This window comes from Scyliorhinus canicula, chromosome 3 (assembly GCF_902713615.1).
Source record: "Scyliorhinus canicula chromosome 3, sScyCan1.1, whole genome shotgun sequence".
Taxonomy (NCBI): domain Eukaryota; kingdom Metazoa; phylum Chordata; class Chondrichthyes; order Carcharhiniformes; family Scyliorhinidae; genus Scyliorhinus; species Scyliorhinus canicula.
The window spans coordinates 74,897,093-74,915,219 of record NC_052148.1 but is presented as its reverse complement, the minus strand read 5'-3'; the positions used below and the strand labels follow the sequence as shown (position 1 = coordinate 74,915,219).

Genomic DNA, 18,127 nt, shown 5'->3' with positions numbered 1-18,127 from the left:
AACAATTCCACACACCAAGATTCTCGAGTGCTCCTGGCAGTTTGTATGACATATTTCCCGCATTAATATTATATTGAGATATATTTGTTCTGAAAAGTAGGAACCATCTTGCAGGACTTGAAGCTGTAGTAGCTTTTCCCTGTGGAGGTAGATTCAATAGTGTCACCAAATGATGGTCAGATGCATGCTGAACTCTGCCCATGGCCTTTATGTTCATCAATAACTTTTTTTTAAAAAGTACATACAAGGGGGCAGCACAGTGACACGATGGTTAGCACTGCTGCCTCATGGCGCCAAGGACCTGGATTCGAACCCGGCCCCAGGTTACTGTTCGTGTGGAGTTTGCACATTCTCCCTGTGTTTGCATGGGCCTCACCCCAACCACCTAAAATTATGCGCAGAGTAGGTGAATTGGTCATGCTAAATTGCCCCTTAATTGGGGAAAAAAAGCATTGGGTATAAGTACACACAAAGTTCCTGCTTGCTAATGTCCAGAACAATATCATATGATTCAAGAGGAAAATATACACATCGCACTAATGTGTTTTTTGCTGTTGGTGAAATTATATTACTGCAGTTAATTAATATTTCCAATTGATGTATGGTCATCAATGTGAAAGAAAACACAACACTTACCTTTCCAGCATAATGTATCACAGTAAATACAGGACTGTGGCTTCGGTCTACTTTAAAGTGTGGATTCCCTTTGAAACTACTATTTATCTTGTCCACAAAAGCCCTATCAGTGGCCTGTAACAGAACATAAAACACATTCATAAATATTGTACATATGCTCCTAAACATTTTTTTTTAAACAGTAAGAAGTCTTACAACACCAGGTCCAACATGTTTGTTTCAAACACTAGCTTTCGGAGCACTGCTGCAATCTCAATATTCACCTGAGAAAGGTGCAGTGCTCTGAAAGCTAGTGTTTGAAACAAACATGACTTTAACCTGGTGTTGTAAGATTTCTTACTGTGCTCACCCCAGTCCAACGCCGGCATCTCCACATCATTTTTTTAACAGCTTGTCTTTGGTTTGTAAAGAAACTTAATTATTTTCAACGTTTCTAAACTTGCTACAAGTCTGCATGCACGCACTTTAAAAAAAAATCCAGAACATCCATCAATTTATCAAGGAAAGGAACAAAGGTCAATTTTGACCAACAAATCTTCTGGCTGAGTCACATATAACTAAAATTACATTTACCCTGTCGATCAGGTGCATAATACTAAATTTCTTAGACTAGTCCAGCCAATCTTTCCATGAAAGAAAACCACACCTAATTCTGTTTGCTGACTGAGTCAGAACTGTAATTTACCTATCAACAGTATGCAAATGAAACAAATTCAATGAAATGCAAATACAGCAGCTCTGATGGTTTAGATTAAAGAGATTACACCACCTAATATTGCAGGCTTCAAATTTCAACCTCAAGATGCCAGTTTAAAAAAAATCCCTCGTCTATATTTTTACCAGCAGGGTGTCAGTGAACTTCAATAACTCCTGGGGTTATTGAAGGGTATAATATAAAAAGATTACCAGCCCTGATTTTTACCTGGTAATTTCTGTTAGAAGTGAGTATGCATGGGCAAGAAGTCAGGATAGGACAGTTACTGGCTGTGATACCAATAACTAAACTCAGTGATCAAGACTGTCTCTCGAGAAAGGGACCAGAAAGTAGTTGGTGGCCACGGGGCTATTCAACGGACTGTTTTGTTTCAGCACAGTTCATACACACCAAGATTGCATAAAAGAATTTGCACTCCCCTACACTGGTGATTTTCTATCCCAATAAATGAACAGATGGAAAATAATAGCCTGGGGTGTGCAAGTTCCTAAACTATGCTGCTGGCATTTAATGCTAGTGGTACCACTGCAGTGTAAAATACTACTTTCGGGAGACATGGAGAAAAAAGGATAAGAAAATTATACGGTGGGGTGTCAGGAAATATCACACAAGCGCAGCTGAAAGTTTAAACCTTTCAGAAATGGACCTCATGGCCTGGATTCTCCGAGCCCGCAGCAGGTCGGAGAATCGGCGTTGACGCCGAAAATTCCCGCCACGCCGCTCCGACGCCGGGATGCGATTCTCATGCGACCGGAGAATCGGCGGCAGTCGCGCACGCACAGTCGACGTGGTGCCGGTTGGGAGCTGTTGAAAGAGACCCTGCAGCAATTCTCCGCCGAATTCCGCCGGCATATGGTACCACTGATGGGGAGCTCGGACCTGCGGTTGCCATCCTGGTGGGGGGGCGGGGAGATCAGACTCTGGGGGGCCTCCACGACGACCAGGCCCGTGATCGGGGGCTACCAATCGGCAGGTGCGGGGATCTGGCGGGGGGGGGGGGTGCCTACCTTCTTCCACGCAGGCCCGCTGTGTGGCTCCGCCATGTTGCGCGGCAGCGGCGAGGAAACGGCCACCACGCGCATGCGCTGGTGCGGAAACGCCTGTCGCACCCATGAGTGGAGCTGCGCCGGCAGTGAAGGGCAGCTCCGGTGCCGTGCTGGCCCCCTGTGGGCCACTGAATCGCTGGGCCAAGGGGCCCGTTGACACCGGCATGAAACACTCCGGTGTTTAGGCTGGCATCAACACTTAGCCGGCATTTTGGAGAATCCTGGCCCATGGATTCAGACGCCTAGTTTAAAGCTAATATTTGAGACTAATTTCAGCCTAGCGATGAGATCAAACATTCCAGTTTTGAGAATTCAGCTAACTCTGCCCAATCAGACAAACATTTCAAAGGTGTCAATTGATGCAATTCCAGCCATTTGGTCCAGGTAGTACCCAGAGGTGGCATCGCTGTGGTGTGGGTGGTGGGGGGTTGTCGGGGCAAAGTGGTGTTCTATTTCTACTTTTGTATACCGGGGTGGATCTTTTTTAAAAAACCTAATGCAATCAGTCAGCATCAACGTGGTTTTGTGAAAAGGGGATACTGTTTAACTAATTTATTAGCATTCTTTGAGGAAGCGGCAAGCAACTTGACAAAGGGGAACCTGTAGATGTGATTTGCTTAGCTTTCCAAAAGGCATTTGATAAGGTGCTATATCAAAGATTACAACACAAAATAAGAGCTCATGGTGTAGGGGCTAATATATTAGCATGAATTGAGAATTAGTTAGCGAAAAGGAAACAGATAGTTGGGCTAAATGCCCCTCCCACCTATGTACCATGACCATTTATGGCCCTGTATCAATTTAGTCCCCACTCATGTCAACTCACCATCCTTTGCACTCACACCCCCCTTGCCCACTCATAGAATCCCTACAGTGCAGAAGGAGGCCACTGGGCCCATTGAATCTGCACGGCGGCCTTACTCCTGCAACCCCGTAACACCATTTAGCCCACATGTCCCTGGACACTAAGGGGCAATTTAGCATGGCCAATCCACCTAACCTGCACAGGTTAGGAAACCAGAGCACCCGGAGGAAACACACACAGACACAGGAATAAAGTGCAAACTCCACACAGACAGTGACTCAAGGGTGGAATTGAGCATGGCTCCCTGGCATTGAGAGGCAGCAATGCTAACCATTGTGCCATTGGGTATCCAACATGAACAGATCTAAGGAGCCAAAGTGAGATAAAATAACATTAAAGTTGTCTGTTCATGACTTCACTCTTTTTTTATAATTTAGAATACCTCTTTTATTTTTTCCCATTAAGGGGCAATTTAACTTGGCCAATCCACCTACCCTGCCCATCTTTGGGTTGTGGGGGCGAAACCCACGCAAACACGGAGAGAATGTGCAAACACCACATGGACAGTGACCCAGAGCCGGGATTGAACCTGGAATCTCGGCACCGTGAGACAACAGTGCTAACCACTGCGCCACCATGCTACCCTCATGACTTCACTCTAAAAAAAACCATTCATAAAAATCCATTCAATAAAGTTAAACTCCTTCAAGGACGTACACCCTTGTAAAACAAATTTTGCCTTCAAGTATTTAATCATTAATAAGAACATATGAACATATAAAAACATATACGAAAATAAGAACATATAAACATACGAACATAAGAACAAGGGTCAGGAATAGGCCATCTGGCCCATCGAGCCTGCTCCGCTATTCAATAAGATCATGGCTGATCTTTTTGCGGACTCAGCTCCACTTACCTGCCTGCTCACCTTAACCCTTAATTTCTTTACTGTTCACAAATCTATCTTTGCCTTAAAAACATAAAACGAGGTAGCTTCACACTGCTTTACTGGGCAGGGAATTCCACAGATTTACAACCCTTTGGGTGATGAAGTTCCTCCTCAACTCAGTCCTAAATCTGCTCCCCCTTATTTTGAGGCTATGCCCCCTAGTTCTAGTTTCAGCCGCCAGTGGAAACAACCTCACTGCTTCTATCTTAACTATTCCGTTCATAATTATGTTTCTATAAAATTTCCCCCTCATTCTTCTATAATAATCTTTGTCACAAGTCGGCTTACATTAACACTGCAATGAAGTGAAAATCCCCTAGTCACCACATTCTGGCGCCTGTTCGGGTACACAGAGGGAGAATTCAGAAGTTCAAATTACCTAACTTATTGCCCCAGTCTACTCAGTCTCTCCTTGTAAGCCAAATGTTCTTAAAGAATTCCAATAAATTAGTCAAACATGAGCTGCCTTTCATGAACCCATTCTGCGACTGCCCAATGGGACAATTTCTATCTAGATGTCTTGCTATTTAATCCTTCATGATAGATTCGGGCATTTTCCCCACTACAGAAGTTAAGCTATCCAGTCTATAGACCACCTTTTATCCACCTCCCTTTTTAAACAGTGGAGTCACAATTTCTGTTTTCCAAACTGCCGGAATCGCCCGGGAGTCCAACGAATTTTGTTAAATTACCACGAGCGCATTTGCTATTTCCCCCACCATCTCTTTTAGTACCCTGGGATGCACTCAATCTGGGCCAGGAGACTTGTCTACCTTTAGCCCCATTAGCTTACCCGCCACTACCTCCTCAGTGATGATGATCATTTTTAGATCCTCATCTGCTCTCGCGTCCTTGCCATCAATTATTAACACGTTACTTGTGTCTTCCACTGTGAAGACCGACACAAAATACCTGTTCAATGCCTTGTTCATTTCCTCATTTCCCATTATTGAATCCCCCTTCTCATCCTCTAAGGCCCAATGTCTACCTTAGCCACTACTTTTTATTTTATATATTTATAGAATCTTTTGCTATTTATATTCTGAGCTAGTTTACTCTCATAATCCATCTTACTTTTCTTCATAGCTTTTTCGTGGTTTTGTGTTGACATTTAAAGATTTCTAAATCCTCTAGTTTCACACTAATCTTTGTCACTTTGTATGCCTTTTCTTTCTATTTGATATTCTCCCTTACTTCCTTAGATATCATTGGCTGATTATCCCTTTACCTACAGTCCTTTGCTTTCACTGGTATATATTTTTATTGAGCACTGTGAAAAATCGCTTTAAAGGTCCTCGGCTGTTTCTCAATTAACCTACAAGTCCTTGCTCCCAGTCGATCTTAGCCAACTCCTCCCTCATCCCATTATAATCTCCATAGTTTAAGCACAAGACACTGTATTGGATTTTACCATCTCACCCTCTATCTGTATTTTAAATTCAACCATATGGTGATCGCTCCTTCCGAGAGGATCCCTAACTACGAGAACATTAATTATTCCTGTCTCATTCCATAGGATCAGATCTAGGACCGCTTGCTCCCTCACACGTTCCATTACATACTGTTCAAGGAAACTGTCACGGATACATTCCATGAACTTCTCCTCAAGGCTGCCTTGACTGACCTGGTTTGACCAGTCGACAAGTAGATTTAAATCCCCCATGATAACTGGCGTACCATTTTTACATGCATCAGTTGTTTCTTTGTTTATCACCCATCCCACTGTGATGTTATTATTTGGTGGCCTATAGACCATGCCCATCAGCGACCTTTTTTTCTTACTATTTCTAATTTCCACCCAAATGGATTCAACCTTTTTCTGCACATCTTTGGACTGTGGGAGGAAACCAGAGCACCCGGAGGAAACCCACGCACACACGGGGAGAACGTGCAGACTCCGCACAGACAGTGACCTAAACCAGGAATCGATCCTGGGACCCTGGAGTTGTAAAGCAACTGTGATAACCTCTGTGCTGCCCTGCCGCTCTGATTGAAACTGTGGTAACTGAAACAAGTCCAGGAGATCACTGCGGCTGGGATGATATTTAAAATGAATTCTCACCTCGCTTTTTGAAATTAGCTCTCTCCTCTCTCTGCGCTATTTAAAATGAACTCATTCCTCTCTCTCCATGCTTTTTTCAATGAACTCTCGCCTCTCTCTCTGCGCTATTTAAAATGAACTCTCTCCACACTACTTAAAATCTTAATTAAACATTTACATTCATAGCCCCATAAAGATTTCATAACTCTTGGTGCAGTCAAACTGAACTTCCATGCCTCCCACAGTAACAATAATAGGTCTGGAATCAGTCATGTCGCCCCAATCTTATAACGAGACTATGTCAACACACAGCTAGAGAAATTGACATTCTTTCAACTGCAGGTTGTTTCTTCCCCCCCCCAAATTTTAAGAACTTTGGGATTTAAATGCCTTGATAGCATCATAGTTCCACTCAGTTAATGCATTTTTTACACACATTTCATGTCTCCTTCCAACAATCCCAAGAGGCAACTTGCCTCACCTCCTCCAAAGTGACACCTGATGTCTCCAAACGGCTTCTCCAAATAATTCCAGTAGTCTTAGGCCTTTTGTTCAAAAGGAGTTGTGTTTTGGAAATTCCACAAACAAATTTGTATTTATTTGAAAACAGTTGCATTTTTACATGTGCCACTGCCTTTGTGAATCATGGATGTGCAAACTACAACCCGCTCCCATGAGCCCCACCCTTCCTGTGAAAAGGTCAGGTGCCAGGTTTAGGAATGGCCTTTCTGTCGCTGCACAAATTCATGCCAGAGTGCCTGTGTCAACCGACGGGCTCCGAACACAAGGTGTTCCAACTGTCAAAGAGTTAAAAAGCCCGGAGTTCACAGATCCTGATTGCACAGAAACAAAAGAAAAAGAACCCTAGAGATGGAAACACAAATTTAATAGACAGAGGACGGAATCTTACCAGAATTTGACAAAGTGTCAGGCTCAGGCAGAAAACTGCAGGATAACTCTCCAGTTGCACCGGCCAGTTTTCTCATGGAATCTCAAGCTTCTTCGCCACAAGAAAAACGAGTGGGTGTTGTTTACACCATCAGTCTTGTGGGGCAGGGCCTCATAAAGTCAGGAACCAGCTCTAAAGAGTTCAGGATGCCATCTTTAACATGAGGTTTGAGCTCTTTGAGCATGAATCCCGTGATGTCACTAACAAGGAGCAGGAAAAAAAAATAATAAATTCGGGAAAAGCGATCTCTGCGGTGAGAATCACGTTTTCCGATTCTAGTGATATTTTCCGCTTGCACCACTGATCGCAGGCTCAAGGCCTTGCCCAGAGAAGCTCCAGCACATGGCCTAGCAAGACCAAAAATCCATCGAATCAGAAAGATCTTTTCGAGGAGTCAAATGCGTTGAGAATTCAGGTGGAAAGTAAAAGCCAGTCAAGTTACTGCCTTGGTTTGTTCAGTTTAACTCTTGTTTGCGAATAAATTGTCCTGATTTATAATCACAAAATATCTCCTGTTACCTTGCTGGTTTTAGTCTTGCCCAACTAAATCTTGAGCAGGCCAAAGACCCACAGGGATGGAAGAGAGAGGGATGGAAGGAGGAGGAAAAATGTAATGAGGAGTGAAAGAAAGAGTGAAAGAAGAAAAGGGGAAAGAAAAAAAGGGGATAGAAGAAAAGGGGAAAGAAGAAAAGGGGAAAGAAGAAAAGGGGAAAGAAGAAAAGGGGAAAGAAGAAAAGGGGAAAGAAGAAAAGGGGAAAGAAGAAAAGGGGAAAGAAGAAAAGGGGAAAGAAGAAAAGGGGAAAGAAGAAAAGGGGAAAGAAGAAAAGGGGAAAGAAGAAAAGGGGGCTCCATTCTGGCCCTTACAATTCTACAGGTCCAAACCGGAAACATTAATACTGCTTCGCCCTCCACATCTGTACCCGACATGCTGAATATTTCTGGCATGTTTATTTGGTTTTATTTCAGACTTCCAACGTCAGAATAATTTGATTTTAGTTTTCAAAACATTTCTGAAAAGCTACCATCTTGCTCTCTTCATAGATCAGTTCCTTACCCGTGGAAAAGCAGTTTGTTCATCCAATAGGGAAAACACACCGAGTGGTTTTGCTAAAAAGAGATCCTACAGAGAGAAAATTTACATGTGAATGAAACAGAAAAGAATGAAAAAAATCCTATAAACCCAGACAGAATTGCAAATGCCATTTTTACCAGTATTGCCTTGTTGTCCTTAAATGTAATAGCTTCCCACTCAATTCCTTCTTCTTTGTACTCATTTTGCTGCATTAAAAATATGTGCTGCAGGTAAAAAGAAATTACACATGGGTTAAAAGCAAATTACTGCAGATGCTGGAATCTGAAACCAAAGAGAAAATGCTGGAAAATCTCAGCAGGTCTGGCAGCATCTGTAGGGAGAGAAAAGAGCTAACGTTTCAAGTCCAGGTGAGCCCTTTGTCAAAGCTCATTTTTAGTCTTGCACATAGGTTTTTCATTTATAAGTAAAACTAATAGAATACAACAGCAGACAAATATAACTGGTACGCAGTCAAGAGAAAATAGTGGGAACCCTAACTAGTCACCTTTATAGAGCCACATTTTATATTCCCAATCAGTATCACATACAAGTAACTGATTTATGGCACATAGGATTGACCAGTGTACTCTTGTGTTGTGGCTATAATTATAAAACTACAAGAAATAGTATTGCCAAAATCAATTAGGCGTCAGAGCCAACAAGGTTGACCAATAATCAACCAGGAGGGAGAAGGCGACAGCTGACCAGAATTGGGTGGAATTCAAAGGTGGGAGAGATATCCTATAATCAGGCAGGAGTCAACCAGTATCAATGACTATAATCTATATAGTAAGAAGTCTTACAACACCAGGTTAAAGTCCAACAGGTTTGTTTCAAACACGAGCTTTCGGAGCACGGCTCCTTCTTCAGGTGAATGGTACGCATCTATATGATGTGGAGATGCCGGCGTTGGACTGGAGTGAGCACAGTAAGAAGTCTTACAACACCAGGTTAAAGTCCAACAGGTTTGTTTCAAACACGAGCTTTCGGAGCACTGCTCCTTCACCTGAGGAAGGAGCAGTACTCCGAAAGCTCGTGTTTGAAACAAACCTGTTGGACTTTAACCTGGCGTTGTAAGCCTTCTTACTATAATCTATATTGTTGTGCACAATATAGAGTTGGCCTGTGTGTCCCCAGATCAGAACCAAGACCCCATATCGGCTGCAGAAAATGTGTTGAGCAGGAAAGAATTATGGGTTAGAGGTAGGGCACAGAACGTAATCAAATAACCTTGACAAACGTAGAGAGGCTTGCTGTTACTGAATTTCTGAAAGTTCACAGAGGTTGTTTATCACTGAGAAGAGCTTCACATGGTGAAGGCAGGATGGTGTGAAGAATTATCCTATGAGCTGAGGTTAATAGATAATGTGTCCACGAGTAAATCAAATTCAATTAAGGGCTAATGTTCCCCTCACATCTGACTGCACTGCAACCTGTACATTGCAGCCCTGCACAAAGTTCTACTTCATCAACATCTAAATCCATCATGGCCTTGTTTCTCCTTTGCTTCCTGAACTTGCTCAGTCCTGGTGTCCGTCCCCCCCCCCCCCCCCCCCCCTCACCCTCCCAAACTATAGCCTCTTGGCCAATCCCCAGAATCTCATCATTGCCATCAGTTGCTGAATCCTCAAACATTGAATTGTCTACAACTCTCCCTCCCTCTCTTCTTTAAGAGTATTTAAGAGTCCTTGACCCGAGTTATGTTTACCCGTAATATCGCCTTTGGCTATGTCTCTTTATTTTTGGTAACATTTTTGTGAGCCATGAGGAAGGATAGTCCTTCTACATTAATTGTGCAATCCAAATGCTGTGGAAACGTTGTTGCTGTTGTTAGTATGACAGGGCAAGGACCAAGGCCAAGGTCAGAAAGGACCAAACCAAACTGCCTCACTCTCCTCTCTTGCATATCTTCCTCCACAGGCTAACTTGTCCAAGTCTGCTTCCTTCATGCTTGGTCCACTTACACAACCCCTTAAACCCCAACAAAAAAAAACAAATTCTTTTGAATAAATTCTTTTGAATAAATTCATTTGTGAATATGATCCTTGCCATCCATGTTATGTTACTGAATTGTAATATAAATATTACTCTTTTGCCTTGCCGAGTTGTATTGAATTCTGATGATAAATAGTCAAAGCCTTCAGATGATGACAAATTATTTATTGAGTAATATAACTTGTGAGTTCTTTCACTTTAATACTTTGACTAGTAAAACAAAGAAGTTTAGATTAAACTAACAATTAAGATAATACACTACACTCTGATCTGGTCACATCTTCACTCTAGCTGCACGACACACATTAACCTACAGAAAGAGCAGGAAACTCATTATATAGTTCTCATTAGTGTTGCCATCTAGTAATCCTCTGGCTGTACTGGTTTCACATTAACTAAACATGTATTAACACATAGAGATCACTACAATCTTAAATATTTTGTGTTGAAAAGAACAGAGAAGCCAATAGCACTCAGTTATCATGGGACAAAGTGGACAGCAGTTCCACTCTTCTGCAGTTCAGCTGCTCCTGTTACCATGCTCGTACATAAGCTGTGCTGCACCGATACCTTACCGATAGGTTCAGCATTGAAATCCATGGAAGGGTGTGAAGCTGTGATACTCATTCATGTGGTGGGAATGTTACTGGCAACACCAGCATTTATTGCCCATCCCAAACTGACCTCGAGAAGGTGGTGAAAAGTTACTCACTAACCATGGCGGAGAAAGTTCGGACTGGTGCATTCAGTTGTGAGTGAAGTTTTCATGGCATGATAAGTAATAATTATACTTCCAAACAAACTCACCAGCAAAGAAAATTGAGAGTGCACAATCTCATTCTTATGGAATCTTTTAAAAGTCTTAACTTTTTAAAAACAACTTTTGTCCCTGAACTCCAAGCTTCTTTCCTTTGACATTTCACTTGCTGCACATCTCAAAGAATCTTAATGTTCTGGAGGAAGACTTTCAGTTCACTCTGCCTCTACTGGCTCTTTGAGAGAACATTCATGCTTAGCTCCACATGCTCCCTTTTTGTTTGCAACCCTGCAAGATCCTCATCCTCAAGACCAACCAAGTTCCTTTTAAAATTATTTATGGAATCAAATTCCATCTTTTCACATACAGCACTCGTTTCCAACAACTCAGTGAGAACATTTCTCAAGTATTCCCTAGATTTTCTTCCAGTAACTTTGAATCCAGGACCTCTAGTTATTGAATCATTTGTCAGAGGGAATTTTTTCCCTCTATTTACTCCACAAAATCCTTCCATCATTTTGAAAGCCTCTATTAGCTAAAAGGCTGTGTGTGTGTGTGTGTGTGTGGTGGGGGGGGGGGGGGGGGGGGGGGGGGGGGGGGGGGAAAGAGAGGAGATTGGTGATCCTGTCCACCATCCTGGCAGATAAACAGCATTTATTGTCTGGAGGCAGGCCCTCCATCACTCACTTGGAAAAAGGCCAGGGGAAGATACCCGTTGCAATTGTAGTGACTCCAATGGGCCTAGGGTGTCCCAAGAACCTCCCCAACGCCCCCCCCCCCCCCCCAACCTTTGTCCTACACCAGCCCAGGCAGCTAAAACTGCCCGACTCCGCACATGGAGTGGGCCTTCCCTTCAGTAGCGGGGAATTTACTGGTGGCAGTGGGATGAGGCCTTTAACTAGCCACTTAAGGCTCTCAAATAGACCCAAGGCTGGGGGGGGGGGGGGGGGGGGGGGGACTGCCCGGTACCTCCCCAGCCAACCTGTAAAATGTCAGACAGGTTGGAGTGGGAAGGTAGATAGCAGGAAGGTCACCTATTCAACTTTACGTGCCTTCAAACTTGCCGACAGGGAGTACAGAATCCATCTCTCCCAAATAACTGAAGTCCTTATTCCTGTAAACAGTGCTAAGAATTGGCTACAATTCTCCAGCTTTATAAAAAATTATTTCATGGAATGTGGATGAAGCTGGCAAGGCCAACATTTGTTGCCCAACCCGAATTATCTTTGAACAGAGTAGCTTGCTGGCCATTTCAGAGGGCAGTGGGTCTGGAGTCACATGTAGACCAGGCCAGGTAAGGATGACCGATTTCATTCCCTAAAGAACATTAGTCAGCTAGATGGGTTTTTACAACAATCAATGATAGTTTCATGGCCACCTTTACTGAGACTAACTTTATATCCCCAGATTTTATTAATTGATTTTAAATTCCAACAGCTGCCATGGTGGGATTTAAACACATATCCCCAGAACACTGGCCTGGTTGCTGGATGACCACTCCACTATCTACCCTTAAGAGCTGAGGCCGAACGAGTAAAGAATGTTCTAGAATGATAATCTTTCTTTTATGTATAAACTCAAGAAGCCCATTTAATTTCCTGTACACCTCATCAACTTTGACATGCCACCTTTAAGAATCTGGGTATGTGGACGTCAAACTCTCTGCTCACCTCTATTTTGCCCCCATCCTGGTTGTCTTCAATATTCCCTAGTCTTCACTCCCTCAAGTCCAATGGGTGCAGATCTCAATGAAATTGGTTTAGCCATATATTTCCAGCTCTGGCTGGACTGCATTAGGCACTACGGAGCCCCACTCCCGCCAGTAAAAATATTCCTCACACCAGGATAATCCCCGATATGAAAAAGAAACAGTGACTTTTCTCCACTCCCAACGGATCCCTTAAATCGTCATCCACCCCAAAGTTTTCCCTCACTTGGTAATGGCAAGATAATCTGTTTACTCTAACTCTCAGTGTTGGCTTCAAGTCCCTCTCTAGGCTTGAACACAAAAGTCAAGGCTGACACTTCAGCGCAATACTGTTCATAGTGTCGCCTTTTGGATCAGATGTTAAACCGAGGCCGATCCCCTCTCAGAAGGATTGCATTATTTAAAAGAAGAATGGGAGCAATATCCCCAGTGTCCAAAAGTCTTTCGTTATTTTGCTATTGGGTTTTTCTTGTCTCATCGCTTGATCTGTTATAGGCCGATTGACAAGAGGTTAATTGCTATGACTAACCAATGACTCCAATACTGTTGCATCATGCAACCACCCAGGATGGAGGTTGTGAACTGGGTGGTCCTTGTTGTTTATTCATCGAGCAATTTCCATGTTCTTACAGGATCTTCCCATCTACAAGACTGTCACATTGCACCCACCGCGCACAGCCATTGGGACTTTATGTGGTGGAAAAGCTTGACCTCAATTTCAGTTAATTTTAATTGATTACGTTTGTCTCAATTGCAGAGTGCACACTCCTGATACATTTAGTTGCGGTGCCTGTGACATCACTGCGAGCAACATCTCAAGTAGCTGCAAAGATGCTGATAAAACTTTGCCTGAAAAGAATGCTGTTTTTACTGCCTCCTACTCTGGGCCCCCTCCCTGCCTTCTACTCAGCACTCTGTTCCCGACCCCTCATCACCTCCTGCTCACCCCTCCAAATGCCCCCCTCCTGTTGTCTCCCTTTTGCTCCCTTTCTTGTTGTCCATCCTGCAAAGCCTTGTGGCCTCGTTTGTGGAGAGAGGGGTACAGGAGTGGGGTGGTAAGTGGTTGGCAGCAGTGGTGATGCAAAGGGCCTGGAGCAGGCAATAAGTGACCAGGGGCGAAGTAAGGTGAGGGGGTGGGCCTGAGGGACCAGGAAGCGGGGGGAGGGGTTAGAGACGAGGCAGCAAGTGGACAGAGATTTGTCAATGGACACAGGCATACAACGATGATGTCAACGATGGGAGGAACTGCGCATGCACTGGTAGATGGAGTGCGCACCAAGGTTTTGTTTGGTATCAGGAGTTACAATGTTGTTAATTTACAGGAAATTTGTAGCAATTATTTATATGCCTGGACATGAGGACGTGTGGTGAAGCAACAGGACATTTCAATGACATCTAAGAAAGGTCTGCTAAAGGTCTATTGATCTCTTTGGTGTCGATAGAACATACAATGCAGAAGGAGGCCATTCGGCCCATCGAGTCTGCACCAAATCATTTAAGCCCTCTCTTCCAACCTATCCCCATAACCCAATAACCCCTCCTAAACTTTTTTGGTCACCAAGGACAATTTATCATAGCCAATCCATCTAACCTGCACATCTTTGGACTGTGGGAGGAAACCGGAGTACCCGGAGGAAACCCACGCAGACACGGGGAGAACGTGCAAACTCCGCACAGACAGTGACCCAGCGGGGCATCGGACCTGGGACCCTTGCGCTGTGAAGCCACAGTGCTAGCCACTTGTGCTACCGTGCTGCCCTGATGTCCTCGCTTCTGACGGTTATTTAAAATCAGCATCATGTCAAGTGGGTACGCCTGGGCAGACTGTAGCAGTGACGTCAATAAGAAGGTAGGCAGCCAATCACACTGTAGTATTCACATTTAACAAATAGAATTTTCATACAGCGAAACAAATGATTGTATTAGGGAGGCTGAAGCAAAGGTAAATAAACTATTTTCGTATCATAATGTGGAAATTTACCATTCACCAAATATAGCTTCTCAGGGACATTGAGAATGCTTACCAGTCATTATAAAGTTACTATTCCACTGATAACTCATTCATAACATCATAAGAAATAGGAGCAGGAATAGACCATTTGCCCCATCAAGCCTGCTCTGCCATCCACTAAAATCATGGCTGAACTGATTGTGGCCGTAACGCCACTTTCCTCACTGCTCTTGTCATCCTTGACTCCCTTGTCAATTAAAATTTTGATGTGGAGATGCCGGCATTGGACTGGGATGAGCACAGCAAGAAGTCTTACAACACCAGGTTAAAGTCCGACAGGTTGGTTTCAAACACTAGCTTTCGGTGAAGGAGGAAGGAGCAGTGCTCCGAAAGGTAGTGTTTGAAACAAATCTGTTGGACTTTAACCTGGTGTTGCAAGAATTAAAATTTTGTCTCTCATCCCTGAATATATTCAATGACCCAGCCTCCACTGCTTTCGGTGAAAGAGAATTCCAAAAATATAGACCCTCCGAGAGAAGAAATTCTTCATCATCGCCTTTAATGGGAGACGCCTTATTTTTAAACTGTGCCACCAGGATCTAGATTCATTCACGAGGGGTAAACATCCTCCCAGCATCTACCCTGTCAAGCCTCCTCAGAACCTTGCTGGTTTCCGTAAGATCACCTCTCATTCTTCTAAACTCCAATGTGTATAGTTCCAAACTGCTCAACATTTCATCAGAAGACAACTCCTTCATCCCAGGAGCTCAGTCTCGTGAACGATCTCTTGAACTGCTTCCAATGCAATTATTCAACAAGGTATAACATTTAAGGGTTTTTGCAGCAAGACTAATTGTGTCAGGGCACAAGTTCTCATCAATTCTATTGATTTTCCATTGATTATAGACTGGGACCACCAAGTAGTACTACTTTCTCATATCTATTTTTGGAATTTTTTCAAACTACAATACTTGGAATCCATTTTTACCAAGTGAGATGCATGCAAAGAAGATAAAGGATCGTCTAGTAGAAACTATAGACACATTCCTGCTCACCCCAGTATTATAGAAAAGAGACAATAGTTTCCTACCTATAATTCAGAATAAATCAGCAAATTATTGACTTCTTTTTGAAAACAGTACAACGCACTTAGCTGATTTATTTCCAGTCTGACACCAGCAGTGTAATTTTATATAACACAGGGGAATAACTGGAAAATGTGACTGTAGATTTTTCATATTATTTGAGTTATGTAAAACCTAATGTTTACTCCAGTAATTGCATCTTAAAATTTAGGTTTACTCACATGATTGAAGAAATACTGAAGCTGTTCATTTGCCAAATTAATACACATCTGTTCATATCTGTTCACTGCAAAATTCTCAAATCCAAAAATATCTAGTATACCTAAAAAAAAGGAATTCAATAGCACACTTCGCAATCAATATTAATTAATTCAAACGTTAGAAGATGTTTACGATTGTAGAATCAACAAATTGCTCATGCCCAATTATACTGTCACTCAAAAATGGTTAGCACCGCTATCTCACCGCGCCAGGTACACGGGTTCAATTCCGGCCTTGGGTGACTGTCTGTGTGGAGTTTACATGTTCTCCCTGCGTCTGCATGGGTTTCCCCCGGATACTCTGGTTTCCTCTCACAGTCCAAAGATGTGCAGGTCAGGTGGATTGGCCATGCTAAATTGATCCTTGGTGTCCAAAGATGTGCAGGTTGGGTAGGGTTCTCGGGATGGGGCAGGAGAATGAGCCTAGGTGGGGTGTTCTTTCAAAGGGTCAGTGCAGCTTCGATGAGCCAAATGGCCTCCTTCTGCTCTGTAGTAATTCTATGGTCCTATGGTACTAAAAGAGTAAAATATTCAAAATGGCAGCTTTTAGCATATTGACACCAAAAGGTAAACAATGTAATTTACACTTAGCTGGACAGGGCATGTCCTTTTATTCTTTTACAGGATTTGGGTATCGCTTGCTAGACCAGAACATATTGCCCATCCCTAACTTTGAAAAGATGGAGGACTGCTGCAGGCCAAGTGGTGTCGCACACACAGTGTCGTTAACAAAGGAGTTACTTTGTATTGGTTTGATACAATGGAGTGGCTTGCTAGCCCACTTCAGAATCAAGCACATTGCTGTGGGTCTCAAATCACATGTAGACCAGACCAGGTAAGGATGGAACATTTCCTTCCCTAAAGGACGTTAGTGAACCGGACGGATTTTTACAACAATCAATCACAGTTTCATGGCAGCTTAACTCACATGATTTAGAAAGTTGAAGAGAGGAGTATTACATACCTATCTCCCTTAGTTCTACAGTATCCATGTCCTCCTTTGGAGCCAGAAGCTGGTTGATTTTGCTGACTATCCAACCAAAAACTCTGCCATAAGCAACCTTAGCGATAGAATCCCTGGCATCTGTAATATCATTTATAACAAAATCAGAAAGAGAATTGCATGCCCTTCCCCCTAAGATTTATCTTTCACTACTTCTGGTGGCGGCTGTCTTCTCATGATGGCAGGATATGGAATCTGAAATAGTGAAGGACTGGTGACGCCAGAACATTGTGTACCTTGTGTTGCATTATTATGTATTTTCTTTTATTTCCTTTTCTTTTCATGTACTTAATGATCTATTGAGCTGCTCGCAGAAAAATACTTTCCACTGTACCTCGGTACACGTGACAGCAAACAAAATCCAAATCCAAATCCACAAGTTAATCTAGGATATGTACTTGGAAGTGACAATGTTCCCATACTATTGCTGCTTTCTTCCTCCTTCATAGTAGCAGCTCTTGTCCATCTCAGAGACTCATCCCTCCACATTTCTAACCTCTTCCAGGCCTACAACACAACTAGGATTCCCAATTCATCTGGGTTATCCTAGAGTGTCCGGGAATTGAAGGTTAATCTCCAGGACACTCCTACAATTAGCCCAGGGACCAAAAAAAACCCATAAGAGCATCAAAAAGTACTATTTCCAAAATGTTCTTTGAACATTTTAACATATTAATTATAAAGCATTGCAGATGGCGAAATGAGTGTTTGACAGTCGAGTATCATCCAATTGGGTAACGAAATAGTCATTTTGTGTTCTAACTGAGGAGGTATGGTAGAGCCAGATCGGTGGATCAGTGACCAGATAGGAGTCTGGGGTGGGTGAATAGAGACAGCAGGTCATGTGATGAAAAATCCAGAATATGTGATGTTCTTGTCGGATGGCCAAATTTATATTACAAGAACACATGTAGCTAAAGCTATAAATGATTTATTAACATTAACTGTGGATCCACTATATACAAAAGAGATGAATAACACTGTGAATATGCACAAAGCACAATCTCTCTCCCAGCTCCCTAGTCAGTCTGAGGTCACCTGACTCTAACATTCACTTATATACTAATGAGACTCCTAGTGGTCAGTCGGTGAATTACAACACGACCAAGATATCACTATGATGTGGAGATGCCGGCATTGGACTGGGGTGAG

The 18,127-nt window shown here is 43.0% G+C and overlaps 1 protein-coding gene across 2 annotated transcripts in view; it reads right to left on the bottom strand.

The window, feature by feature from the left end:
• Window positions 1-18,127, bottom strand: part of LOC119962742 (myosin-IIIb) — a 236,855-nt gene that overhangs the window by 91,706 nt on the left and 127,022 nt on the right. For both annotated transcript variants that reach the window (XM_038790750.1, XM_038790751.1), the window contains 5 exons: window positions 16,937-17,056; window positions 15,934-16,034; window positions 8,354-8,440; window positions 8,199-8,264; window positions 637-750 (listed from right to left, as the gene is read on the bottom strand). In XM_038790750.1, the coding sequence (XP_038646678.1) occupies window positions 637-750; window positions 8,199-8,264; window positions 8,354-8,440; window positions 15,934-16,034; window positions 16,937-17,056 (488 nt within the window). The remainder of the gene's footprint in view (window positions 1-636; window positions 751-8,198; window positions 8,265-8,353; window positions 8,441-15,933; window positions 16,035-16,936; window positions 17,057-18,127) is intronic.